General features: G+C 38.1%; 1 protein-coding gene across 3 annotated transcripts in view; it reads right to left on the bottom strand.

Annotated features, from left to right (window-relative positions):
* Positions 1-519: 519 nt before the first annotated feature.
* LOC113120015 (histone-lysine N-methyltransferase 2B-like) overlaps positions 520-27,309 on the bottom strand; it is a 28,991-nt gene continuing 2,201 nt past the window's right edge. Inside the window, exons 2-37 of one of the 3 annotated variants that reach the window (XM_026289822.1) lie at positions 26,541-26,607; positions 24,141-25,616; positions 23,680-23,864; positions 22,825-22,932; positions 22,587-22,743; positions 21,408-21,618; positions 21,176-21,228; positions 20,688-20,936; positions 20,488-20,579; positions 19,136-19,510; positions 12,813-12,926; positions 12,498-12,644; positions 12,251-12,343; positions 11,940-12,057; positions 11,571-11,684; positions 11,298-11,485; positions 11,089-11,187; positions 10,744-10,851; positions 10,510-10,586; positions 10,329-10,429; positions 10,163-10,245; positions 9,946-10,080; positions 9,563-9,721; positions 9,347-9,464; positions 9,183-9,261; positions 8,724-8,884; positions 7,796-7,951; positions 3,994-6,403; positions 3,496-3,600; positions 3,298-3,416; positions 3,076-3,204; positions 2,718-2,970; positions 2,501-2,608; positions 1,630-1,713; positions 1,349-1,478; positions 520-1,224 (exon numbers count right to left, since the gene is read on the bottom strand). In XM_026289822.1, coding sequence (XP_026145607.1) covers positions 949-1,224; positions 1,349-1,478; positions 1,630-1,713; positions 2,501-2,608; positions 2,718-2,970; positions 3,076-3,204; positions 3,298-3,416; positions 3,496-3,600; positions 3,994-6,403; positions 7,796-7,951; positions 8,724-8,884; positions 9,183-9,261; positions 9,347-9,464; positions 9,563-9,721; positions 9,946-10,080; positions 10,163-10,245; positions 10,329-10,429; positions 10,510-10,586; positions 10,744-10,851; positions 11,089-11,187; positions 11,298-11,485; positions 11,571-11,684; positions 11,940-12,057; positions 12,251-12,343; positions 12,498-12,644; positions 12,813-12,926; positions 19,136-19,510; positions 20,488-20,579; positions 20,688-20,936; positions 21,176-21,228; positions 21,408-21,618; positions 22,587-22,743; positions 22,825-22,932; positions 23,680-23,864; positions 24,141-25,616; positions 26,541-26,607 — 8,637 coding nt within the window. In that variant the 3' untranslated portion in view covers positions 520-948. Of the gene's footprint in view, positions 1,225-1,348; positions 1,479-1,629; positions 1,714-2,500; positions 2,609-2,717; positions 2,971-3,075; positions 3,205-3,297; positions 3,417-3,495; positions 3,601-3,993; positions 6,404-7,795; positions 7,952-8,723; positions 8,885-9,182; positions 9,262-9,346; positions 9,465-9,562; positions 9,722-9,945; positions 10,081-10,162; positions 10,246-10,328; positions 10,430-10,509; positions 10,587-10,743; positions 10,852-11,088; positions 11,188-11,297; positions 11,486-11,570; positions 11,685-11,939; positions 12,058-12,250; positions 12,344-12,497; positions 12,645-12,812; positions 12,927-19,135; positions 19,511-20,487; positions 20,580-20,687; positions 20,937-21,175; positions 21,229-21,407; positions 21,619-22,586; positions 22,744-22,824; positions 22,933-23,679; positions 23,868-24,140; positions 25,617-26,540; positions 26,608-27,309 lie in introns of all 3 variants that reach the window. The other 2 variants (XM_026289821.1, XM_026289823.1) reach the window with 2 other exon arrangements.

Genomic DNA, 27,309 nt, shown 5'->3' with positions numbered 1-27,309 from the left:
CCCCCAAAAGACTGGCCTCAAGATATAAAAGCACATAAAACAGTGGGTTCTTAAAACCAATCTGTCAAAAATTGAGCTTCAGGTGAAGTCTTATTTAGAATGGTAATGTGGACATGACCCAGAATGCTGTAAAATGGTCTATACATGCATTCAGAGCAAAGGTACACTAACTTAAATAATGTGCCAGTCAAGGGTGTTAAATTTGGTTATAAAATGTGCTTTAAGTGACACATTCATTTGCACCCATAGAAAAAAAAAAAAAAGCAAGAAATATACACACGTCAATGTTCTGGAAACACACAGGCTCCTGTTCGAAACTAGGTTGTGTGGCAAGATTGTTCATGGTTTGACTAAAAACTACATCTGTTTTGGAAAATATGTACAGTGCCTACATTTCCCCAAAAAAAAAGAGAGCAAAGATTATTAAGGTGCTGTTGAGGACGACCTATAACAGGAACTCCTCTTGATTCAGTAGCAAAAATAATCACACCCTTTCAAACTTCAGGGTAACTTCCACTATTAAAACCACTGTACATTTATTCTGACACTAAAGGCTCATTCCAGAATAGATCTACTGCATTACCAGCCACCAGTGGCAAGATTTGAAAGGCATGCTGGGACAAAGTAGCACAAGGACAGGTGAAATAGTTAAGTAAAGGGTATTCGTTTGAGGTCACAATTTTTAATTGTTGAATCAAAGCCAACGGCCTCATCCAGTGCAGGACGTTACTGGGTTGTTAAATGTTGGGGTAGGAAATATAACTCACTCGAGGTAACCAATCAAGACGTGCTGGTGGTCTAAAAAGGCCATACACCCTGCCAAACAATCTCAATATTGTGTTTTCTTCATCTCCGCACCATTAAGCACCTGTAATGAGTGTCTTCATTCAAAAATAGCCACCCATACCAAAATATCCCCTCCTAAACTATTGAGTAAACAAGCCAGTTTTAGTTCAGGAAGCGTCGGCAGCGCCGGGCCCCACAGTTACAGTGCAACTTGTTGTTTGCATCTTCAATGGGGAACTTGTAGTCATAGGTAAGCTCTTCTCCACGGTAAATCTTCCGCAGGGCGAATATAACGATGTGCTTCTGGCCCTCCACATTGATGACTCTTGAGTAACAGTTAGGGTCACAGGAGTGATTTATAAATCGTGCCGCGTTTCCGTGCATGGTGGCATCCACCACATCAAAGTCGTCAATGCGAAACATATAGCAGCCGATGCCCTTTGAGGAAAGAAAGGACGGAAACAGACAGTAGGTTAGGAACTCAACAACACTGCAATGCAAGAGGATAAATGGACAGTTTTAAGCAAAAACTGTGCATCACACTGGGACAAATCACTATTACCTTGCTGTCATAGTATTTCTCCCTTTTGTCAGTGAGAACTGCGCGGATGACGTTGCCAGCGTACTCGATCACCATCTCTCCAGCCTCAATGTTCCTCTTGCAGAAAAGACCACGACCTTGTATAGCAGATCTGTTTAATTGAGATAAGGAATTGCACAAATTACTTTTGCTCTTAAAAGTTATGTTCATTCCATCATTTTTATTGGCATGAGATTGGTCAAGTGATTTTACACAGCTAGATTTTATGCTGTAATACCATGCATCTCTCAGGAAGACATTACCTGTAAACTCCCACAGCCTCTTTAGAGGTTTTCTCCAAGTGTCTGAACCTCATAGCCATTGGCAACTCTGTACTTGTGGCTCGTCTAAAGGGAAGTCAAAATAACAGGATGAGTCACAAAAAACTAAAATGTTAACAACACTAGTAATGCACTGACTTTACATAAAGAATCGATTATTTTGGCATTATAACTGATAAACAACATGAAATTTGTTTGATCTATTTTTTTAAATTGTCTTTCAAATGGCACAAAAAAAGAAAAGAAAAAAGGAATTGTTCAACTAAAAATAAAAATTCTGTTATTAATTACTCACGCTCATGTCGTTCCAAACCTTAAAACCATCGTTCATCCTGGTTCATCTTCGAACAAACTAAAATATATTTTTTATGAAATTCAAGAGCTTTCTGACCCTCCATAGACAGCAAGGAAACACATTCCAGGTCCAGAAAGGTAGTAAGGACATAATTGTGACATCAGTGGTTCAACCTAAATTTTTTGAAGCTATGAGAATACTTTTTGTATGCAAAGAAAAAAAATGACTTTGTTAAACAATTTCTTCTCTATCCTGTCAGACTTGTTTCTTTGCGCACAAAAAGTATTTTCGTAGCTTCATAAAATTATGATTGAAACACTGATGTCACATGGACTATTTTAACAATGTCCTTCCTACATTTCTTAGCCTTGAATGTGTCAGTTGCATTGCTGTCTATAGAGGGTCAGAAAGCTGTCGGATTTCATCAAAAATATCTTACATTTTGTAATGAAGGTGAACGTAGGTCTTTCGGGTTTGGAACGACATGAGGGTGAGTAATTAATTACCGAATTTCCATTTTTGGGTGAAATTTTCTAAATATGTTGCTGAATGCCTAACCTGCTGGATTTTAGCATAACGTCATCCTCCTCATCATCACATGGCCTTGACTCAGGAAGCTGACGATGTTGCGATGCCAGGAAATTGAACATATCAAAGGTAGATTTTCTGTGTGTGGGCAGGGAGAAAGGCGATTTTTGATTTCCACATTTGGAAAAGAACAAATAAAGCAACTCAAAGTTATATGTGGGGCATACATGAGTTTACAGATACGTACCGCACATAGACCTCTGCACGGGCACAGCCACTGGGGTTTATTGGCAGCTCTTCTTCCGGTACTTCATGCTGGTGGAAACGAAAACTGTGTTTCTGGCAGAGGGAAGCACCCTGCAGCTGCTCCAGCAGAAAGAGCACAGCATCGTGGAGGACACCCAGAACCCTGGCACCACTTATCCTGTTGAAGGGAAACTGCTCTAGCCGACAGCCTACCCGTGCCTCCTGGACACCGTCCATTACTGCCTTCCACGCCACTGAAAAAACACCATAAAGGGAAATATATCATAATGTGCCAAAGTGTGAAAGGAAGAAACTGATATTCTTATAACAGTGTCACTACAAGGTTTATCAATACTGACCATCCATGCTGTCAGCTTCTACGCTAAAGCCATCCTCACTGGTAATCTGGAAGCATAGATGGGGCAGATAATGACTGGCACACTTATCCTGCTTGCCTGTTGATGGAGAGTCCTCGTCTGAACTCCAACCTGAAATGGATACAATTCAAATGGTTCAAATTCATTAAATTAGCTTTAGCAACTAAAATGTTGCTTTAAGGTAACACAATATCTCACATTCACCTGCATAGGGGGCCCATTCTGAGGAATCACCATGTTTGTAGCTCGTACACTGAGATTTAGCACTGTCCCGTGTGTCATTTCCCTGCACTGAAGTGGGCTCTGATTGATTTGGAGTAATTCTATAAGAGGACAAAGAAAACATCATGGTTATCTTTGGTAAAAGACAAGTAAATGTGATTTTAAGTCATCAGCACTGACCTCTTATTTTCATCGTTCTTTGGCTGGTTAAGAGATCCAACATCAGGGTCGTCAAAGTCGAGCACATCCTTAAAACTTGGGGCCTTTATTCTAACCCGGTTTGATCTAAACATCAACAAAATAACATGATTATCAATACATGATAATATAAGAAATAAATTAATCTTCAATTCATACATCTAGTTTGAATGTTCAATTTTGTTTGTGCATGGCAGGGCTGTTGCGCTGTTTTGTATTTGTTATTAAAGTTTTAATTAAATGTCCACCGGGTTCCCGCCTCCTCCTTCCCGTGATTATGAATGTTTTTATAGTGTTACAATAATTAAAATACTTTTTTCACAACACTGTTACCTATTACTGTACAAACAAAATCAATATTGTCTAACATTTGATAGACTGAAAAAAAAAAAAACTGGGGTCTTTTAAAAATAATCTACAATAATGATCAATAAATTGACCACCCAGACTAAATTGAAATGACTGAATGTTTGTCCCTACCTGCTGTTGTCACTCTGAGAACAAGGACCCATCTGGTCCAAGAAGTCAGTACGGCATCTTTTCACACCAATTCGATCAGTTACTGAAGACACTCTCTTGACCTTGACTTGAGGTCTGGAGTGGGACAAAATGTTGGGTTGAGTCTGAAGATGAAAGCCAGGGAATGAATCCTTTGATTCAGGAGAGAGGCGTTTTTCAAGGTGGAGTGGAGAAGGGCTTATGTCAGTGGGACTGGCTATTTCACGGTGACTTGCCATTGCTTTGTCAATTATCTCCTGGGCCACTGCCTTCTGCCCACTTTCAGAAATCAAGCCAGTTCTTTCTATTGACGGACTGGTGCTGTGTAATTGGCTTCCAGGATGACTCTGAGGAATCCTCCTGATTAGCACCTGGGTTGGTGGTGTTGCTCTGTTGTTGCTGCTGTAAGATATGATACGTGTTGGTGTGGTTTTGCCGAGACTAGCCTGAACCTGCGGCACTGGTATCACTGTAACCTTAGGGACAGGTCGCTGGAGAACATTACTGCTGTGGATTATCTTCGCAATCTGGCTGATTTGGGTGTACGAGGGAGAATTAGAGTTAGTTAATTGGTATGTATTCGTTTGCGGGTTTTTCACTAGAATCTGTCCCGCACGGTTGACCAGAAGAACCTGAGGTGTAAGAGGTGTACCAGGTGAACTCTGGGGCAGAGACTGTTCAGACACTCGTTTTGGGGTGGCAATGCGTATGGCAATCCTATGACCCTTAGTGGCTTCCCTAGGTAGAGCTCCAAAACCATTTATTAAAACTGAAGCAGGAGCAAGATGAGTTCCTTGTGGTGCAACAGAAAAGGTGGGAGAAGATGAGACAACACTGACAGGCAAGGATAGTGGTAGAGAGTTGGCAACAGGCATTGTCATATGGAAGGGTTTGGGTTTGGAGCCCGGTTGTATGGTCACAAAGCGTCGTTTTGTGAGAGCAGCTGGTGCAACAACATGAATTGTTTTAGTACTACTCATTGGCACAGCGGTCGCCAGTTTCTCAACAGGTGACAGACCTCTCTTTAAAACAGCATCATCCTTGTTTACTGGTGAGGAATCAGTTGCCGCCACAAGACAAGCAGCATTTTTTGTCAAATCCAGAACTCTTCCATCAACAGCAGATATGAAATTCCCACTGGTGTCATCCAAGAACATTTCCTGCAAACATTCTGTTGATTCATTTTCGAGCAAGACTTCTTCTTGGGTCGTAACAAGATCACTGTCTTTGCAAAGGAGAGGGGTTGTGGCCTGTAGTTGATCTGCAAATGACACTTGTCCGTTCGATACTTCAGAATCAATAAATACGTTTTCAGCGTCTTCTAAAGAAGTTATTTCCTGAATTTCCTGTTCTTCACAGACTTGGTCCATGTTTTGAGTCTCTAGCTCAGAATTCTGATGTTGATTTGCAATAAGTGATCTTGGGCAAACTAGCTGCCCGTCACCAAGAGTTCGGCCCTTGTTTGGACCAGTGCACTTTAATGGCTCAGTTTCCTGACTACAAAAACTACTTCCTACTTCCTGAGTATCATCAGCTGCATTGGCTTCACCTGTATCACTCTCCGAGTCATTGTCAGCTCCATCCAGCTGAGAGATGGACCCTGAGTTAGAAAGGACTGAGAGACCTGTCTGTGCAGATTCTTGGACCACAACTGTGCGAGAGAAATTCAGATAATGGTCAGCGACATCATCAATTGTTTCCATTTCCATCTCTGAAGTCAAGTCTTTGCTGCCAGTGCTGAATTTGCAGGTTCCTTCTTCTGCATCTCCCTCACCAACTTGAGGGTCGCAGTCCAGAGCCACATTTTCATTGAGCAAAGCCTCATCAAATTCAAGCTTTGCATTCAATACTGAGGCCACAGCCACATCTGTGTCTGGATCAAAGTGCGCAGAGAGCAGTTCTTGATTCGACTTGTTGGATGAGGCAGGAAATTTGTGGCTTGGTGCGCCTGCAGCCTCCTCCGGTTCTGACAAGGCAAAGAGCTCTTGATCCACCTCATCAGTCTTATGCTGTGTGGTTTTGAAAGGCTGTTTATGTCTTGGGGAGTGGTGGACAGATGAATGAAAGGTGGAAGAGGGACTTCGTAGAGCTGCTTGTGGAGGAGAGGGTCCAGAGGTGATGCTAGAGGGAGACAAAGAGGAAGGCCTCCCCCTTCGTCGAGGTGAGGTGGAGCTCATGAAGTTCTCAGTTGTACCAAGAGGTGAGACAGGGGGGCTGAATGAAAGCGACCTAGGGTGAATCGTGCCACCTGATCGCAAAGCCATTGGGCCTGACAGAACCACAGGGGGAGGAGAGGCATTTCGGCTACGTGTGGAAAGTCTCCGTGTTGCACGCCGTGTCTCATCAAGGTCACTAATGGTCAAAATATGATGGGATGTGGAAACAGCATTTCCTGAGAAGGAATTTTAAGATAGCCATGTATGAAGTCATTATGAATAATCAAGAAAGCTCACCCAAAAACGTCAATTCTATCACTATTTACTCAATGTCATTCCAAATCCACACGAGTTTTGAAATGATTTAGCTGTATTTAGTATTAATCTTTGAAACACATCTGATGAAAGGGGAGACGTTTTGTGTAACCAAAACTTCCAAAAAGTGTACAAAGGCATCATAAAATTAATCCATAGGAAGTGAGCGGTTAAATCCAAGCCATGTGAAGATATGATTGCTTTAAATGAACAGATTTAATTTTTACATTTCATTTGCATCTAAAAAGTGATTGACAAACATACATAGTTACAAGCTATATGCTATATATAAGCTAGAAAAATCAAAAGCGCAATGTCATTTTTTCCCAATATAGTGCAACCCTAGTGTGGATCATTGTTTAGATGTAAATAAAAGCTAAATTTATTCAACATATGATGCACTCATATCTCTTTGCAAGTTAGGGACAGATACCTCTCAGGTTTCATTAAAACATCTGAAATGTGTTTCAAAAATTACCTTATGAAGATTAGTCTTATGGGTTTGAAATGACATGAATAGGGCCCTATGAAATCATTTTTTTTTTCTTCCCAAATTCCGTTTTATTTTTTCCCAAATTTCCACTTTAATTTTTCTGGATTTCATTTTTTTCTGTTTAAATTTTTCTCAACTCCATTTAAATGGTTAAAATAAATTGTATTAATCAAAAAGCATGTCCAATTAATTAAAATGATAAAACTTACAGATTTTCACATCAATTTATTAAAAGTTTAACAAAAATTACATGTTTAGGGCCCTATGAAATGTTTTATTTTTTCTTCACCATATGTTTTTTTACGTAAATCTGTGTTTTAGCATGTGTACTTATTTAAGTGAATAAAAACAAATTAATTTGTTAATTTTCTTAAAATAGCCTTATGAATTTTTTTCCCCCTCGGAAATTCTGTTGTGTATTTACATTTTTCTGGTTATCAAATGAAGGCATAAAACATTAATTTAATTTATCTTTTAATTATTGAAAATTAAGCATATTTAAATAGACTTTTCCAGCTCAATATTTACAGATATCAGTCCATATCGCGAAGTGCAATGACCTACTTTTGATTAATTCATTCAAAATTTGACAAATTCCGTGACATTCTGCGTTAAAATTTAAATATTCCGTTTTTATGTATTCCGCGATTCCGTCATTGTTTTCTGCATCGCGGAAATCACAGGGCCCTACATGAAGGTGAGTAAATGAACATTTTCATTTTTGGCTTATTGATTACCCTGAATCGCATTAAAATTTGATCTAATTAGATTTATTTGTTTGGAAAATAAGCATAACTTCAAACTGATGTAAAGATCTTACCTGGGGAAGGTAATGGTCTGGACAGTCCCCCTGTTGGTCTCCTGCTGTGTGGATAGCCAGGAGTCTTGCCTCCAGCCCCTAAGTCTTGTTTGGTCTTGGAGGGGGTGCTGGGGGGCATCTCAGGTGACAAGGACTCGCTATCTGTGCCCTCTTCATCTATAAGACAGAGATATGAGTAGTCTGAATTAGGGCTGCACGATGTGTCGTTTAAGCATCGATATCGTGATGTACGAATCCACGATAGTCACATCGCAGGATGTTCGATGTGGGCTGTAGTAGTTGATCTGTTATTCATTAACTGTACATGCCAGCTGCTCCCTGGCCCTTGACGAATGTGATTCACGGATTAATTGCACAGCCTAACCATCATGGGTGAAAGTTTATCATTGACCGGACTGAAAAACACATGCAAGTTTAATAGGGCAGAGAGAGAGAGAGAGAGCGCCAAAGAGACCGAGAGAGAGAGAGCGCGCGAGAGAGAACGCGCACGACAGAGACAGAGCGTGCGCGAGGGAGACAGAGACAGAGCGTGCGCGAGGGAGACAGAGACAGAGCGTGCGCGAGGGAGACAGAGACAGAGCGCGCACGAGGGAGACAGAGACAGAGCGCGCACGAGAGAGACAGAGACAGAGCGAGCCATCTTCAAACAACACGAGCGCTGTCCTTGCGCATATTATCAATTGACACGATGGTGTTGATGTTTAAATCATTTAAAATGAGAATGTAAGTGTGCTCACCCCATTTTTGTTTGTAAGAAAAAATATCGCAATATATATCACAGAAAAATAAAATATCACAATGTCATTTTTTCCCAATATCTTGCAGCCCTAGTCTGAATGAAAAAAATTAACTTTAGAAAAATGTAATGCATAAACATATTTTTTTTTAAATGCATGAATAAAAGAATGTTATATATGCACATACACACCATTGTGAGCTTTTGGACTGTGTACAATTGTGTGATTTTCTCCCTGATCCACCATGGAGCTAGGAGCTCTGCACCGTGTTGATGGTCGCACCTCTGTCACTTTACAAGTGTACCGGCATCTCCTGCGAGGGTCAACGGTGCTCCAATACCATCTAGAACATCTGAAACCACATCAAATTATATGAACAACTATGGCTCCTCATAATTCATAATTAAATAGGAACTAAAATGTCATCTGAAACTGAAGCTAGTGTATTGTTCACAGTTCTGCTAAATGTATTTTTACCTTGATTTCAGAGGAACAAGATGCCTTTTTTATTATTATTATTATTTTCTTGGACAATAAATATATTACAAAAAAATGTGGATGACGCTTTGATAACTGATTAAAGACAACACCATATTAATTAATTAATAATCAAGTGAAAGCTGAGTAGTTTTAAACTTCATATTACTCACTGGTAACCAACTGGATACAATTTTCCAGAATTTGCAGACAGCTCCGTCAGAACACCAAGTTTTTGTACATGTAGAGACCCTGCATGGATACATAATAAAACTTGTTAAACTTTCTCTTATTTTTAATGCACCACCAGAAGAAAAAACATCTCCTGTTTACTCACCAATCATCACATTTACAGACTCTGGCTCCAAGCCTGTTAGAAACTTCCTACGCAGACTAATTCCATCAAAATCTACGTAGACCCTTCTGAGAACTTCAAACCCATTGCCTTGTTCAATCTACAAAAAGAAAAGCTTGTTTACATTCTTCACACTTCAATTATACAGTAACTGTAAAACATAGCGGTTTTCCTCGGAGTTTGCTCAAACATACACACCTTAGTGTTTATGAGGTCCCGATGTTTGTAACAGTACACTTTCTTATCACACTGGAAGACGCAGCTGCTGGCACGAGCACACATGAAGTGGTAGTTACTCTGACACGAGGTAAGACAACAGCCCACAGTCGCCCCTGTTTGGCCACAATGCTCACAACGCTGGCAAAAAATGTCAAATTAATACATTTATTTCACTAAAGCATTTAATATTCTATTAATTAAGATTAAAAAAGACTGCACAATATACAACCTACAAGTTATTATTGCTATGGAACCCCTGAACTGGGCTTAAAATATTTATTAATTTATTTAGTTATTTTCCGTTTTAGATTTTCGTTCAGTTTTTATCTAAATGACAATACTCTGCATCAGTTTATACCAACCATGAGGCGGCCCCTGGTGACGGCACTGTGGACATGCAGCAAAGCTCCTTTGACATCCTTCACCTCTGCCGACCACATGCAGCAGTTCACATGAGCCCATTCATTCTGTCCAATATAAAGCAGCCTACCAGCATTCTACACATACAAAGACAATACAACTCAAGTGAGCAAAACATGACTCATCTCTGAACACAGAACTGGTGAAGGCTTCACCTACATTCGGTTTGGCATCTCCATGTTGCTGGCAGAGGGAGCACTGTCTTTCATCCGTGAAGAACTGAGAGTTCACATTCTGCAGATCTGTGGTTCATGAGGAAAAAAATTAACTAACGATACAAACAAGAGGATAGCATGAGACATAAAGATAAATACACTGCACTTACCTTGAGATTTCGAATGAGGGTTTTCTGGATCCTGCTCTTTGAGCCATTGTGCATAACTGTGTTCATCGCTGGGGGGAATTATGGCCTCAGGGAGCATACCGCTATGAAACAAAAGAATCTTAACAACACAAACTTTGAAATGCATGTAGCATATTCAATTAAGAAACATTAGGTTTCCTACCTTGGATATTCTTGCATATGACAGTTCCACATTTTGGGGTCCTGACTGTTAAACCAGCTAAATACTTGTTCTACTAACTGCAAAGACAACGCAAAGGCATTTAAAAAGAGCTAAATATGCACCAGGATAAAATACAGACTGTAATTATCACTCATACAATATGCATTGCATTAAAAGGCTCAATAATAGCTGAACATCAGCAGCTATTGCAGGCTTACAGGAAAAACAAATTACCTTAATATAATACAGTTTGGCTTGACCGGTGGGCTTTTGCTCCTCTAAAAGATATTCTTTTCTCAGCCTTTCCACCATCACTGCCACCACATCCTCGTGAAACACTTTCTGAAAGACCAGCATAAACTGCTTTTAGTTACAGTTTTATACACATTTAACTGATGCCCAATCTCTCAACTGTGATTTCGTACTCAAATATATTAATAGACTGCTTTGGATTTAATATAAACAAAAGAATATTAGGGATATGGTAATGTTAGTTTCCAGAGAATCCTTCTGTTGTTCTGTTATAATAACTAAAATAAATCAATTCATAACTAATTTCACATGTATAAGCAATCTCACCAGTGAAGTGTACAGGCCACTCTCCAGCTTCTGCTCTACAGGATGCAGACAACAGCCTGACCGCTCCTTTACAACCTCAAAATCTGGACACACCTCACACTGTTGAGATATACACAAAGCACATCTGATTCACACTGCAATAGTATGAACTAATAAATTGTTTGGCTTCAAGGAGACATTGTTAGCAAACAGGCAGCTGAAAAAGTCACCTCTGCACACATGAGGAGGTGACTGATGGTCGGAGAACTCTTCAATCCATTCATGATCTTTTCCAGGCCGCTCCTCAAAACTTCCTGAACAACGTCCTGCCAACCGCTACGGAATTTCTTACTGCAGGGAGCACAGGAGAACACCAGACTCTTCCCCCGCAGACGACACAGGATCTCATACAGATCATCTGAAAAAGTAAAAGGTAGGATGGAAATACAAAACAAAGTACTATGTGTGGCATCAGTGAGGCACTGAAAATGGACAAATCATACCTGTGAGCCCCTCACACTTGGGATGGACCCAGTGGGCACATCGGGCACACTGCATCATACTGCTGTCAAACTCATGTTCTTCGTAGCACTTCAGACACACAGTGCAGAAGTTCCCTGAAAACAAATTACAACAATGGCAAATTAGACGTAATGATTTTTAGAGTAACTGAGGTCATTAATATAACATTTTTATATAATTTGCAACTATAATAGTATACTGTATACATACAAATATATAAAAGATTGTTTATAATTTAATGCCAGATATATATATTTTTTAGAAAAAAAAAAAGTAATTTTATGAAATATTACTGTCATTTAAAATAACTGTTTTCATATATATCTGACAATAAGTTTGCATTGTCAAACCTTTGCTATGAAGTTTGCTACAGTCAGGGCAGAGTTCCAGCTCATGGTTCCAGGACGTGTCTGAGGACTTCCCAGGTGTGACACCACAGCTCTTACACCTAATACACAGCATACAAATCTACAAAGAAACAGAGCAAACTTAATTGATGGCCCAATAACATGCTTTAAAAAAAAAAAAACACTACAAAAACTTACTGAATTTATTATTCTCACTGTAAATTTAATTCAAACTGAATTGTGTGACAAATTAGGAGAAAGTTAAAACTATGCATTTTGGACATGTGGCACCCTGTGGGAAGGAAATAACTCACCCATGAGGAGTTCATTTTGACAGGTTTGGGATATGTGGGTCCTAAACAAGATGGATGATAGCAGTACATGCATCTTTTGCACTGCAAAACTGGCTAAATGGGGAACCACAGAACATCTGGTGTCAAATATATATACAATTGCATGGCTCTTTCGTTTACAATATATCTTCTTCTGCAAATAAAAAAACAGTAGGTCTGCTTCCATAACTATTCTAGAATTAGTACTAAATTTAAAAGTGTAAAGCACCTTTGCTTGCTTGCTCTTGCGGCCACAAACATGGCAGAACTTGCAGCGTCTGCAGCACCAGTTCTCCTTGTTCTCCTCCTTTGGACGGTCATCCGGTGGCAGGCAGAAATGGTGAAAAGGCTCACAGCACATTTGACAGTAGATCATCTGGGAAAGAGAACAATTAATCTAAAAATTAAATAAGGATAAACTTTTTCTTGAGCATAAAATGAAAATGGATATGACCATTGACATGCTGTAGTACTGTGTTATGACATAAATAGTGTGAGTGATGATTCAGAGATATTGAGTGATGTAATGGGAGCTGGATCTTACATCATGCTGTCCTTTGCTGGCACAGAGCAGACACACAAACTGGGGCATGATGGGGACTGAAGTGAGAATACTCAATCCTCCCATCAACCACACATTCTGGATGTGACAGTCTTCCTGCATAAAGTAAAAAAAAATTTTTGTTAAAATAACAACAAAAAGAAAGATAAAAGTTTGTTTCGGCAAGTATATAACGGCTGGCCAATTAACACATTAATTGATTAACGCCGGCAATTATTTAATTGCATGCTAACACAGTTTTTTTATTATTATGAAAGTCTGTTGCTCACTGGCCAAATCCCGCTGGAAAATGAAATCAGCACGTTCAAAAAGTTGTTTATCAGAAGGAAGCATGAAGTGCTCCAAGATTTCTTGCTAAAACGGTTGCAGTGACTTTGGTTTTCAAAAAACACAATGGACCAAAACCGGCAGATGACATTGTACCCCAAATCATCACAGAGTGTAGAAATTTAAAACTAGACTTCAAGCAACTTGGACTATGAGCTTCTCCACCCTTCCACCAGACTCTAGGACCTTGGTTTTCAAATGAAATACAAGACTTGCTCTCATCTGAAAAAAGGAATTTGGACCAATGGCAACAGTCCATTTTCTTCTTCTCCTTACCCCAGGTAAGATGCCTCTGACTTTGTCTGTGGTACAGGAGTGGTTTAACAAGAAGAATACAACTGTAGCCAAATTTCTTGACACTTCTGTGTGTGGTGGCTCTTGATGCCTTGACCCCAGCCTCAGTGCATTCCATGTGAATCTCTCTAAAATTCTTGAATTGATTTCTTGCGCATCTTTTTCTTCCACACTTTTTTGTTCCACTCAACTTTCTGTTAACATGCTTGGATACAGCACTCTGTGAACAGCCAGCTTAATTAATGGCAATCCATTTTTGTGGCTTACACTCCTTGTGAAGGGTGTCAATGATTGTCAGTGACCATTTTGAAAGCTCAAGAGTTGATTAGATGATTGGCATGTCCCCATATTCTAGTTTGTTGAGATAATGAATTGGTGGGTTTTTGTTAAATGTGACCTACTTCAGTCTGTGTGCACTGAATTTATTAAATACACGAGTTTCACAATTTGAGTTGAATTACTGAAATAAATTAATGTATCGGCACTTTCTTGGGTTATGCAAAGTTAAATCTCCCGAAATGAAACAGCAAAATCGTATTAGAACTGTGTCAAGGGACAAGCTGGCCATCACTGCTCCGACCTTATCAGTCCGTTTGTATCCTATTATTTGATTCGCTCTTGTCGCTTACGATAGACCAGCTGATCACGATGATCTTCTCTTTGGAAAATATTATTTCATTTGCTTTTGTCAGAAACAGCGATTCTCTTCTAAAACTGACTGTTGTATTCACCTCATTGCATTGTTAAAATTCTTAAAAGCTGTACCCGCCAACTGGTGACTGGCACTAGCCACGTTTACATGTACACTTTTTTTGTCATTTTGATTAAATTCATTCCGATTAAAAGATTCAGTGGACTGTTTACATGAGATGTTATCTAATCCATTATGGTTTGCATGTGCTGGTGCTTTAAATTTCGGGACATGCCAAGTAGCCTTCGATGACATCAAATACAAATCACCAGAGGAAAAAAAAATGCCCATATTTGCATTTATAATATTAGTAATAGAAAGGCAAATATTAGAATACTTTCTCATTTGCCATCAGCATTAAACAAATATTAATTTCATTTAAACAAATCTTTGAATGACTAATGAATATTTAATTTCACAAACCTTGCAAACTTTGTCGAATCCAGCTGCGAGATCTTGTTTTTATCCAGCATGATCACGTGTTCGCTGTGTGACGGTCAGTCCATGTTACTTGAATGGTTTTAACTTTAAACGTGATTTCAAATTATGCTGCGCTTTATGCATTTGCCCACGGTCATGCTTATGTCATTTTCACTGTGTGCTGTAAAATGAGTGTTACCTTGGTTTTATTTGAAAAATGTGATTCCCAATGCACAACAAACTTCCCAGAATACTGAGTGCCATGCTAATTACAGTGTTTACTTCCTTTTAATTATATTTATTAAATATTTATTTGAGAAAAATACTTTGTCATCTAAGGTATAAGTACATTTATTTTACAATTTTTTTTTTAATCTATTGTCAAATTATTTCAAATTTCTTAAATATGAATAATTCAACTGTCATAATGAAATAATAACAGAAATAATTCAAATATCGCCAACTGTTTCCTTATACCAGCAGAATCAACTTTAAACACATTGTCTTATTAAAAATGCATCGCTGCTTTTATTTGTTTACACTCACAATGAATAAACATTGTGCTTTTGTAAAATAAACAAATAGAATGCCGCTTTGTCAATTTGAGTTTCCTTTCATTAAACAAATTAAGCCCGTCACAAAAAATGTATATAGGCTAAGTTTTGTGTCGCACTCTCCCCTCCCCTTGTTTACTTGTTTAACTGTAAACTAAATCAAATATTTAAAAAATATATTCCTTGTAGGGATGCATAGATCCGATACTCGGGATCGGTATCGGCTCCGATACTGGCACTTTCTGCGGATCCGGTATCGGTCAGACAAGACCAATCCAAATCCGATATTGTGCGTGTACTATTCTGTGTTATCGCTGATCCCCATGAAAGGCACAAAAACATTATAAAGCCCCAAAACATTTTCATGCACATATTTCAAGTGTTCTGAAGCTGTTCTATAGTTCAGTGTGAGGTACAGATTAATATTGAAGTCAATAAATTTAAGTTCACATAAACTCTTCTTTCCGCTGCGGCTGTCAATGCAAATTGATAAACAGAGGTTTATCAATGAGTTTATCAATGACCTTTTCAGCTCATTAAAAATTTATCTTGCTGCCGCATTCTGGATTAAATGTAATTTTTATCATGGCCAACACTCCCTCGGAGTCGAAATAATCCAATATCCCAGAGGAATTCATTTACTCAAACAGTACAAATGACTGAACTGCTGTGAAGAGAGAACTGAAGATGAACACAGCTTGTGCACTGTGACTCAGTGTTGTTTCAAGCTCATCATTCTGCGCACGGGATACACATAAGCACTCTATTTTGGCGCCTTTAGTATTATTATACTTTTCTGCGCAATCAAAGATTATTAATAGTCTTTTCATGTCCTGTCCTATCTATCACATGTTGCTGCATTTATTACTGTGCTATACATTTAAAAGAAATATCTTTTAGATTTCTATACAGATTTGATATATACTTGTTTTTCATGAATGTATTTTACAATAAAGAGAAATGTGTAAGATTTTACCAGATTTTAGATTTATTCACTTTTATTTGTAAATAAAATGTCACAAGATTTTATTAAATATATATATATATATATACACACCCATGATTTTTCTAGAATCTAGAGTATCTTCTGCTGCTGAATTATCAACTAACCTAGTTTATATTAGTATTTTTGTCAAATTATGATTGTATATTTTTTCATTTGTTATTTTTCATTATAATTGTAAAGTTCTTTATAAAAAAAAATTTATTAAATAATAAAAATTATTTTTAAAAAAAGTTGTTTATAAAACTAAAATTATAAAGTTGTTTATATGTAGTAGATTGTGATTAACACAAAAGAGTGATGATCAGGTCAACACAGAGAAGTATAGAAATTCTACATTGATTTAAAAAACCGTGCTGGTATCGGATTGGATCAGTATCGGCAGATACTCAGAATTTTCGGTATTGGATTGGTTCTGAAAAAATGGTTGCATGCTTAATTCCTTTTATGTATACATGTACTGCAGATTATATATATATTTAACAATGTAACAATATTTAGTATTTTCACATCTAGCTGAAAAAAAAAAAAGTGTAATTTGTACTACTGTCTGTTCAAAATATATGAAAAGAAACAAGCATAGTAAATTTGTAGTTTTTTTCCTGTTGTGTCAAAATCATATCAAACTCTGACCCCTGGGCCTCTCCGTTAACAAGAAGGCGGGACTATAAGCTTATGAAAGTGAAAGTGAAAGTGAAAGTGAAGTGACATTCAGCCAAGTATGGTGACCCATACTCAGAATTTGTGCTCTGCATTTAACCCATCCGAAATGCACACACACAGAGCAGTGAACACACACACACACACTGTGAGCACACACCCGGAGCAGTGGGCAACCATTTATGCTGCGGCGCCCGGGGAGCAGTTGGGGGTTCAATGCCTTGCTCAAGGGCACCTAAGTCATGGTATTGAAGGTGGAGAGAGAGCTGTTCATGCACTACCCCCACCCACAATTCCGTCCGGCCCGAGACTAGAACCCACAACCCTTCGATTGGGAGTCCAACCCTCTAACCATTAGGCCACGACTTCCTTGACTTCAGCTTATTTGAAGACTACCGGCGATTCAAAATACATCCTTATAGATATAGGATATTGTCTTGTCCTTAAAAATGTGCGTCCCTGTCACTTGATTGCAATTGGATATGGGTCGTTCGCATATCTAGTCTCAGTTAGGCAGCTGCAGTGGATGGGTAGACTACTAAAACTCGAACTAGCGATCTGAAACAATGGCCTTAGCACCCGAAAGGTTAGGGATAAGGTGACCAGAAGTCCAGTTTTTCCTGAAGGTCACAATTCGTTGTTGATTAACTTAAAGTTAGTGAAGATGGGATAGGCGGAATAGAAGTGCTCGCTATCGCACGAGCTCCACTACTTCAGTTCTCATGTACAGCACACGGTCAGTTCTCAGCTCTTAAATACACACAGCATTCCAAATGTCTTTCGAGTGGAATATATCATGTAAATACAGTTCATGGATTAAGGAAACGTGAACAGGTGGGTGAAAAATGAACGTTTGTCACAATTACGTGCATTCTGCTTTAATAAAGGGACAGCATTCCTACCTATCAGTGTCATTATAATGTTAATGAACAAAAGATTTTTAATATTAACAACGATCATTTTTATAAGATGCTCCATTTTCACTACTATTAAAGGGATAGCTCACCCAAAAATGAAAATTGTCCTAGTTTATTCAAGTTTTTCCAAATTCAATCCTTGATTCAAATTTATCATAAGCTTAATCGGTTTGTTATAAATGCAAATCTGTTTGAAGACAGAAAATAACTACCAAAATAAAATACTGGTAACAGCAGCTTGACAAAGTAATGACTAAAAGTTGACAAAAATGCAATGACTTTGTCAACTAAAGCTATAAAAGACGTAAACAGACTATTTCGTCTGAAGATAAAAAAAAATACCCATCAAAATCAACACTGGAAGGCACACTAACTGTATTGTTCTGGGGATCCCAGCCGATTATTATTATTATTTGCTATTGCTTAACCAATTTAAAATGTTTTTTTGGTTGCTTTTAGTCAGAAAACCACACACACACGGCAAGATAATATAATTTCACTTACCTGGCCTATCACTTGAAGCAAACATCCATCCCTTCAAATTTGTGTTAAAAGAGCCGACTGCTGTAACGTTAGCCTATATCCAGCTTAGGCATGTTCTCCCTTTATTTATATATACACACTGTCTGAATGACAGCTTATTAAATCTGTTGGTGATCAAATATTCAATATCGCTACTCATCATATGTACTTGGCACATTATCAGTGCAGCGGGAGACGTTCAAACTAATATAGATCATCATAATTTATGTCTCTATGATGATTGGTTGATATACCAGAAGAAAGGCTAGCCTCCCTTGCAAGGTTTCTTTTCTCAACACTCCTCAGCGCTGAAAGTGAACAATCGATGCTGATTGACTAATTTATTTTCTTTTTTTTAACCAAAGGAGGCACGAAAGCTCAGCTCTCCCCGGCCTCCCTCTGCCCTTCTCGATCATCTAGCAGTTGAAATTACATCAGCAGATTCGTCACATTCGCAATAGAAAATCTACGCTTTTCAACTTCAGTAACATGTTATGTTATTTCAGCTGTGAAATTACAAAAAAAAAAAAAAAAAAAAAAAAAAAAAAAAAAATACACATACTGAGACATGAAATGAAATGTGAATTTTATTAACATTAAATCGTCCTCCTACCATTATCACCTCAAAGTTTTGAGCTGTGCCGCTGCTTCTACTAGATTTTTAATCAAATAATTACAGTCTTGGGGAGCATAAGAGACTTTTTTCAAAAACAATTAAAATTACAACATTTCAAATCTAAAAAAAAAAAAAAGAAAAATCGTAATCATTCCAAACTTTTAACAGCTAATAAGGTCCTAACTGAATTCTATTAATTCACTCTTCATGTGTTTTGGATGAGTAATCAAAACTTAACCACAACACCCAAAAAACTAAGCTTCTGGTTTTATAGAAAAGTCATTGAAATCTCAGTGCTGACCTTGAAGTCCACACGAATCTTGTTCATTGTCCCCTGTGACAGCTTGCCCCTCTGGGTGGAGCCATTGACCTGTGGAGTCAGGACACTGGACGGAGTGTGCTCCACCGAAGTCTGAGAATGAGCAAGAGAGGAGCAATGAGTAAAAGGTTGCTCCTCTTTCACCACTTCACACATCACTTTCTGTGAGTTTGTGCTGTCGCATTCAGTAAGCGGGACTGCTAATCCCAAATGGCCCGCTTGCACAACACTGGCTGGAAGCCTTTCCAGCCGCAACTGCAGCCTGCGCCCAGGCTTGAAACAGGGACTTCCTGTGGGGGTGAAGGGATGGTGGGGTGGTACTGGTGGATCCCAGGATGATGATGGTTCAAGTGGCTCCTGTGTGAATGTCAAAAGAACCAAAAGAATAGGGGGTATATGGAGGGGAGCAGCATTATAGTGGGACCACAACACAAGCAGGAAGAAGTTTTGATAAAAAGTAGGCAAGAGGAAGACCATCACCAAAACAGAGCATGAGAAGAAATGAGAAGGCAGACAGCAGAGGGAAGCATTTCCATCACCATCAGAACTGTAGATGTTCAGAACAACAAAGCCAAGAGTAATACTAGTCCAACAATGTCCTAAACCAGACAGAACGTGATGAGCAAGTAGTTCTTTGATGTCAAAAAAATTTTTTCAAGAAAAAAATTATTTAAATGGCAGAAATTTTATGTAACACCTGATTAGAACAAATGGTGATACTGTAGTTGTGTAAAGACAGGAAGAACTGCATCTAGGAACAGGGTAAAAAGCCTTTTTTTTTTCTTTAAATGGAGAAAGACATTAGATGAATCAGGATTGTTGCCAAATGAAGAAGTTAACGAGGATGACATTCCAGATATGATTTACGAATTGGATTACACTATAATTGAATGTCCAAAATGATAGATGCAACCCGAATGGAATTATTTGTGTGTGTGTGTGTGTGGGGGGGGGGGGGGTAATTGGTTAGTTTAGAAGTTAGTTGTCATTTTCAAATACTGTAAAAAAAATTATAATTCCGCAAAAAAATCTGATTTTATTTTACAGTGAAATACTACAATTACAAATTCTTATATTATTATTTGTAATTTGTATATTATATATTTTTGTATTCATTATATTTTTATTATTACAACATTTATGGACAAATTGTACAGCCCTACAAAAATCCCCAGCAAACACAGAGCTTAAAAAAATAGAAAAAAACAGACTTTTTGCCGCCAAACTGATGCATTCCTTGACCAAATATATCGGTTGATTATAGATTATAGCTTGATTAATTGTCAGACATTTTTCCATCTTGAGATCATCAAAATCGAGATGAGTTACCATACCTTATTTCTGCGTTGGGCCCAAAAAGCTTTGTAAAGCCCTTGCCGTTTCTGCTTTGCTGCCTCTTCTGGAGCAGTTACAGAAGTAGCCATTTCTGGAAAATAGTTCAAAGTATTGGTTTGGTCAACATATCTCAACTCAAAGACAAACTGAGAGCTGTCCAATGAATATATGGTTGTAAGTGTTAACATAAAATTCATACCACTTGACTGAGTCTTTTGGGTCTCGCTGGCCTTTGTCTTTTCAGAGCTGACACTCTGTGTCTCTGTGTCAGAGGAGTCGTACCCCAGCAGTTTTCTGTAGGACTGAGGAGTGACTTGTCGTCTGGGCTGCCTCCTAGTGGGGCTGAACTGGGCCTGTCCTCCTCCATCATCTCCCCCTTCCTCCTGGTTTTCTTCCTCACTGCTGTTCATGCCTTCTGCCACTGATGGCCGGCGCCGCTTCACCTGGACTGCGTCAAAGAGAGGTGGTCAAATAAAACGCATGCAATATACACGAATAACCAAAAGGCAAGACAACAACTTCTGCTTATGTTGGTGGGTCCCAGTAGTTTTAACTGCAATATTTGAAATCACATATATTTAATTCACTTTATACACTGTATTCACATTTTGCATTCCCAAGTCACTGAGAGGTTGATAATGAATTGCTAAAAGAACTATTACAATTTTAAATAGACAAGTAGAATACCTTTGTTAAATCGTTTCATTTTGTTCCGCTCAATCAGCACACACTTCTTTAGGCTGTTAAAACAATTAGAACAACAAGTCCAAAAATAGAATCAAACACCGAAAACACTTTTTTTTATTTTTTAAAAGGAATTATATTATATAAAAAAGTAGTGTATGCTGTGACCCCTTTAAAAGCTGGGAAAGGTTTACTCCGTTTGCTAACATGTAATTGACACTATTCGTTCACTTACACACAGCTCTGTCGTTTCTTGTTGGGTCCTCCAAATTTGGGCTTGTCCAGACAGTACACACACCTCCCGCAGTCCTCCAGCCGATTGCAGCCCTTGCAGCGCAAGCAGCGTTTTAGCCGACAGCCAAGGGCTGTGCTTTCGTACCTGCGTCTAATTGTCAGCTTCGGTTCAACAGATTCTTCACTCTCAGCTTCTGAGTGAGATGCAACATCTTGAAGAGCCAGAAGGGGCAGATGGAAGAGGGAGAGAGAGGCAAAAGAAAGCATCTAACGTGAGAATAAGAGCATTTTGGGCATGTCAAAGTTGGGTTTAGAAAGAAACAAAGTGAACACTGCCTTCTAGACATTACCTAGATACAATACCACAAGCATTTCACAATTATTATTATTATTATTAGATAATGATTGTGTACTTTAAATTGCAAATCACATGTTGCCAATTAATTTTCAAATTAAGGGAAAAAGATGTGGATTTGTGTGTTTTTACTTTTATGTTTTTGTGCAGTAGTGCATTATGTGAGCTCTCCAAACAACCTCAGACAATCTTAGGAGGCATCTTAAATACAGTCCACAATGCAGTTTGCATGTGTTATGCATTATGAATGCAACACACTCCAGGATCATTTTATTTTCACATTTACTTGATTACAAATCCTTTGGCCATTACATGCTAACATATTAAAAAAGGTACGAGAACATTGCTGCTACACAAATATCAAGTTAAAGTTAAACAGTTTAATGAAGAATTACATTATTGCATGCAATAACACTAAATTACTAATAATTGTAATAATACTAAACATACTATGCAAGTGGGCATTAATAATGCAAAGATAGAAAATGGTCCCAAAAAGAGATATTTTAAGAATTATACATTACATAAAAAAATAATTTTTTTTAGGTTTTACAATATTTTTATCTGGAATGTATAAATATTTATAACAGAATATCTATATTTATAAAAATTTTTCATTGGTTATATTTAACATTGAATATATTTTTTAAATCATTATACCCTCTCTACAATTTGTTTACAAAGCTTTAAAGGAAATCATACATATTATGTTTCCAAGCCCAGTGTGAATACATTACAATAACACTGTAACTAGCCCAGATGTCTCCATGAGCAATTGTCACTTATAACGGATGCGGACAGAATGAGGAAAGGAGAGGTGTGTACCCTCTTCGGCAGGTGAAGGATTGATCCCCTCTCTCTCATGAAGAGGAAGGGCACTGAGCCTGGGAATGTCGTCGGGAACCATGGCACGTGGTTGTCCCAGTGCGACTGCTGCTGCTCGACACACATGCTTTATACGTGGACCACCAATCAATTGCTCCTATGGAGTTAAAAGGGCATAACGGTAACTCATGATCCAACTAAAAAAAGCTGCAGAGCAATATCTTTTATTGAAGCATACCTGTGGAGCTCCCTCTGGGTTAACTGGGACTACTCTCTTCCCCCTCTTTCTGCCTCTCTGCATGACTCCTGCGGATCTCTCTCTTACTCTCACAGAGTTAGACAGAATCTGCAGAGCATAAACACCATCATAACTATAATTATACAGAAAACTGTGGCATTCTCAAAGATAAAAAAAAAAGACTTAATATGTTTATCAGTGTCTTAAAAAATTATTTTAAGGTTTCCCTGTTACATGTACTTACTATTATAATATCAATCAATTATGCATAATCACATGCAAGTAAGCCTAAACTAATCCGTAGAGTAAGTAATTAGTCAATTAATATTATTCAGAACTTAAATCTATAATTACACTGTAACAAAGACACCTTAAAATAAAATTCTTATATAGAAGTTGCTAACCAAGGCGGATTTTTTTTTTTTTACAGTAATATTGTAAAAAAAAAATACAATTTACACATTTTCTGTTTGAATATATTTTAGAATAAAATTTTCAGTATAATTACTCCAGTCCTAGTTTTATTATTCTTAATGTTGAAAACAGTTCTACTACTTAATATTTTTGTGAAAACTGTGATACATTTTTGTCAGGATTCTTTTATGAACAACATTTATTTGAAAGAAAAATCCTTTGTAACATTCTAAATGTTTTTATCACTTTTGATCAATTTTATGCATCTTTGCGGAATAAAATACTAAATTTAATAAATTAAAATTTAATAAAAATAAATTGTACTGACGCTAAACTTTTAAAAGATCCTTAAATGAGTCTTTGAAAACAAAACCCATCTAATGAATACTGTCAGAACTTGTCAAATACACAGTGATTTGTACAAATGCAATGTATTCTGACCTGAGCTGATTTGAGCTGTTTCTGTTGGTCGATTTTAATCAGTTGGACTCTTGCTCTCTTCAGCAGGTGGAACATCCTCTTATTGGCCCTGGAAATACTCATTCTCTGGGGGTTTCCACCTTGCTCCACCATCATCTGGGCACTTTGTGCGGTTGTTTCAGTGGTGCCTTCAAGGCTGGTAGTCTCTACTGAAGGAACAAATTACCTCAGGATTAGGAGGAGGAGAAAAGAACAGACCAAAACATTTGGAGTGGGTTTGTTGTTGTTTGCTTTATTAGCATAATAACATTGATTTCATCTTTAATCTTGTTATATGAATTACTCCATTTGCATGTAAAGTACCTAAATTTTAAACTTTACTGTAAAGCACTTTGAGGTGCATTCCTTGCATAATAGGTAGTCTACAAATAATTGTGTATTATTAGTGGCATGATACTCAATCATGACAGTAAAAGCCTTACCGTTTTCCTTAGCAGGGACTTCTGCCAAAGATACAAGCGGAATCTGATCAGAGAGTTTCCCAACATGTATGGTTACTTTTGGCACCACTCCTGGAGAATACATGTCCTGCAATTTGAGATCAGACTTTCTTCCTCCCACATCAAGGATCCCTCCCATCGCACCGTCCTCTGTTAGCTTGGAGCTTGCACTGGCAATCCGCTCCATCCTTCGTTTTGTCAGGCATGCTGTGAGCTTCTTCAATTTCCAGTATATCTTATAGTGGTCTGCAGATTGGCCAAGTCTCCTACCCCTCCCGCGAGGACCACCAGACAGCCTATAGGAACTCAAAATGGGTTTGACGCCCTGAGATTGCATCTTTTCATCGTTGTTTAGGATGAGTTGTTCTTGTGCAGTCTTTGGCTTGCTTCCAGAATGAAGGGGTTGGAGCTCAATATTCGGTTCCTCGAGAACCACCGGGATCTCAGTAAGAGCTGGCTTCTTTGGGGAACCTCGTTCTGGAAGCGCAGACATGCGCTCATCATCCATGAACCTCTTCGGGACCTTGATGACCCGGGAAGATCGAGCACTAACAATTGGTCTAGCGGGTTGTTTAGGCTGTTTAGATTGGCTTCCAGGCTTGGATCTCTCAATCTCTCCAACTGCCTGTTCCTGTCCTTCCACCGGCTGCAGCACGTGTGTGGAGTCTGTCTCTAGAGCAAGTCGCTGTCTCTTTCTTGGCATGCTAGGGGCCTGTCCTGGACTGCGAGGTACTTTGCGGCGCACCTCCTGTTGCAGTAACTTTCTTTGTAGTCTAACAAAAGGCTGCTTTCGGGAAGAACTTAAACTATCACTAAAAGAAGGTCCTGCATCACCAAGAGATTCTAGAGGCTCCTTGTTTATGTCTGTCCTTCTGCCCCTTCTCTGTTTGGCCACTGGTTTTGAGGGTACAGCACCTTTCTGATCACTAGCAGTCATTCCCTCTGTCTTGTTCCTGTGGGTCTTAGCATATTCTGCTGAAGCTCTTTGGTTTTGGGTGTCTCTAACTCTGGTGGCTCGCTCTTTACCTTTAACCAGTGTTAAGCTCCACACTAATTTGCCCGGCCTCGTCCGTCTGTCTACTTTAATGGAACCACGCTCCTTTGCCCTTCCGGTGATCTCTTCCTCTTCAAAAGCCCTATGACCATTTTCATGATTTTCTGTCTTTGAGGAGGCTTCTGTTCCCTCTTTCTGGTTCCCGAGTACCCTGCCATTTTTCTTACTTGAGCTGCCCTGTTTCAGTGGTTTATCTTTATCCACAGATGGCCTTTGTGACTGTTCCATGATCTTTTTGTTCACCTTCTTGGATGCCAATTTAATAACCATTTTAGGCCTCTCAGATTTTTGGTCGGTTCTGGAAAATCTTTTGCCTTTCATATCAGGTTTTTTCAATAGTCTTGATTTTAGATTTGGCGCCAAAGGTGGCTTCACCTGTGAGGATGCCAGTTTAAGGGTTTTGCCTTTAAAAGAGAGATATATTTTAAAAAAACATTACAACCTTTTATTTTTAATAAACACAATAACTAAGAGCAAGAGGCAAGACAGCATAAACTATATAATTAATCATAGTACTACCCTAAATGTATATTTTTACTGAATAAATTATTCTCAATTAGGGATGCATCGATATCAAAATAGATAATTATTTTGATATTTAGATATTTCAATTGAAAAACTAAACTCTTTTGTTAAAATGTTATTATATATTTACCTATTATTTCTTTATATTTTAAATAAAGCAGCTAAAACTAGAATCAAGGAATTACACCATGTATACAAAATATATTTCCATTTCCATCTGCTAAAGATCATAATTAAGTGTTGCTTAAAATAATACTGTTACTAAAGATAAACATTAAGCGTAGGTAATCTTAATGTAAAAACATGCATAAATTTATGCACAATTATACAGCCAATCAGCTGACAAACAGCCAACATCAACCAATAAATAAGGAAAAACACAAATATCAGAGAATAACTGACATTGTGTACTATAAAAATAGTGATGACTGTGTGAGCAAGTCCCACTAATTAAACCTTAAAAGTCAGAACACAAGAAAAACACTTTTCTTTAGTGGATACATTTTGGCTTGAATGACCAAGTTTAATATAAAAAAACAGCACATAGGACAAATGAGACCAAATTATTGTTATACGTTTACACTATTGGTCTCAAACTCAATTCCTATAGCTCTTCACAATTTAGCTCCAACCTTAATCAAACACACGTGATCCAGCTAATCAAGCTGTTCAGGATCATTAGAAACTTCCAAGCAGGTGTGATTTGGAGCTGATTGGAGCTTAACTCTGCAGAGTGATTGAGTTTGAGGACACTGGTTTACACCATCAAAATACTTAGACATGGAAACAACTGAAACACTCACTTGATGAGCCTTGTCCAGAACTCGTGGACCATTGACCATCCACTCTAAAGCCTGTGAAGTCTCCCTCCTGAGAAAGAATGATACATAAAATATAACACCACAAAACCACATGAAGACCTAGACCGTTAGTCGATTTTATTGATCTAAAATCTAATTTATCTAATTTATGTAGGAACAGGACATTTTGATTGTTTACACAATTTTATCTTTCTCTGCACTGGCTAATCCAATAGTAGTTCAATGAATGTATGCAGTCCATTATATTACTCAGTGCTGAGTACAATGACAGAAGGCAGGACTACAAAACCCCTGCTTGACTGATAACACTGGAATTATACAGAACAAATAATCAAAGGCATCAGTTTTTATAGGCCAGGCTTCACATACAACAACAAAATATGTAACATGGGGTCCCTGCTTCATTTCTCTAAAAGACTGAGTGGTGAGAAATGCTTCCACAGAAGAGTACAAACCACACATCCCAGTACTAAATTAATATAAGCTGAGAAGGAGGTTCTGAGTTTTGAAAGTTACAGCTTTATCATAACAAATTTCACTTATGACTCAAAAGCTGCTTTTAAAAAAGCACTGAAAACAAACTGAAAATAAGAGCAGGCAAGTCTCAAAACAAACCATTTTAAAATGTATTGTATAATTTTACTAAAGATTACCAAGGCACCCAAGTGCAAACAGAGCATTAACTGGTAAGTGACAACTTAATAACATCAGAAAAATTCGGATATTTCCAAAGTGCAACACAAATTAAAAA

This window comes from Carassius auratus, chromosome 19, assembly GCF_003368295.1.
Source record: "Carassius auratus strain Wakin chromosome 19, ASM336829v1, whole genome shotgun sequence".
Lineage (NCBI taxonomy): Eukaryota > Metazoa > Chordata > Actinopteri > Cypriniformes > Cyprinidae > Carassius > Carassius auratus.
This window is presented reverse-complemented; position numbering and strand designations above follow the sequence as displayed.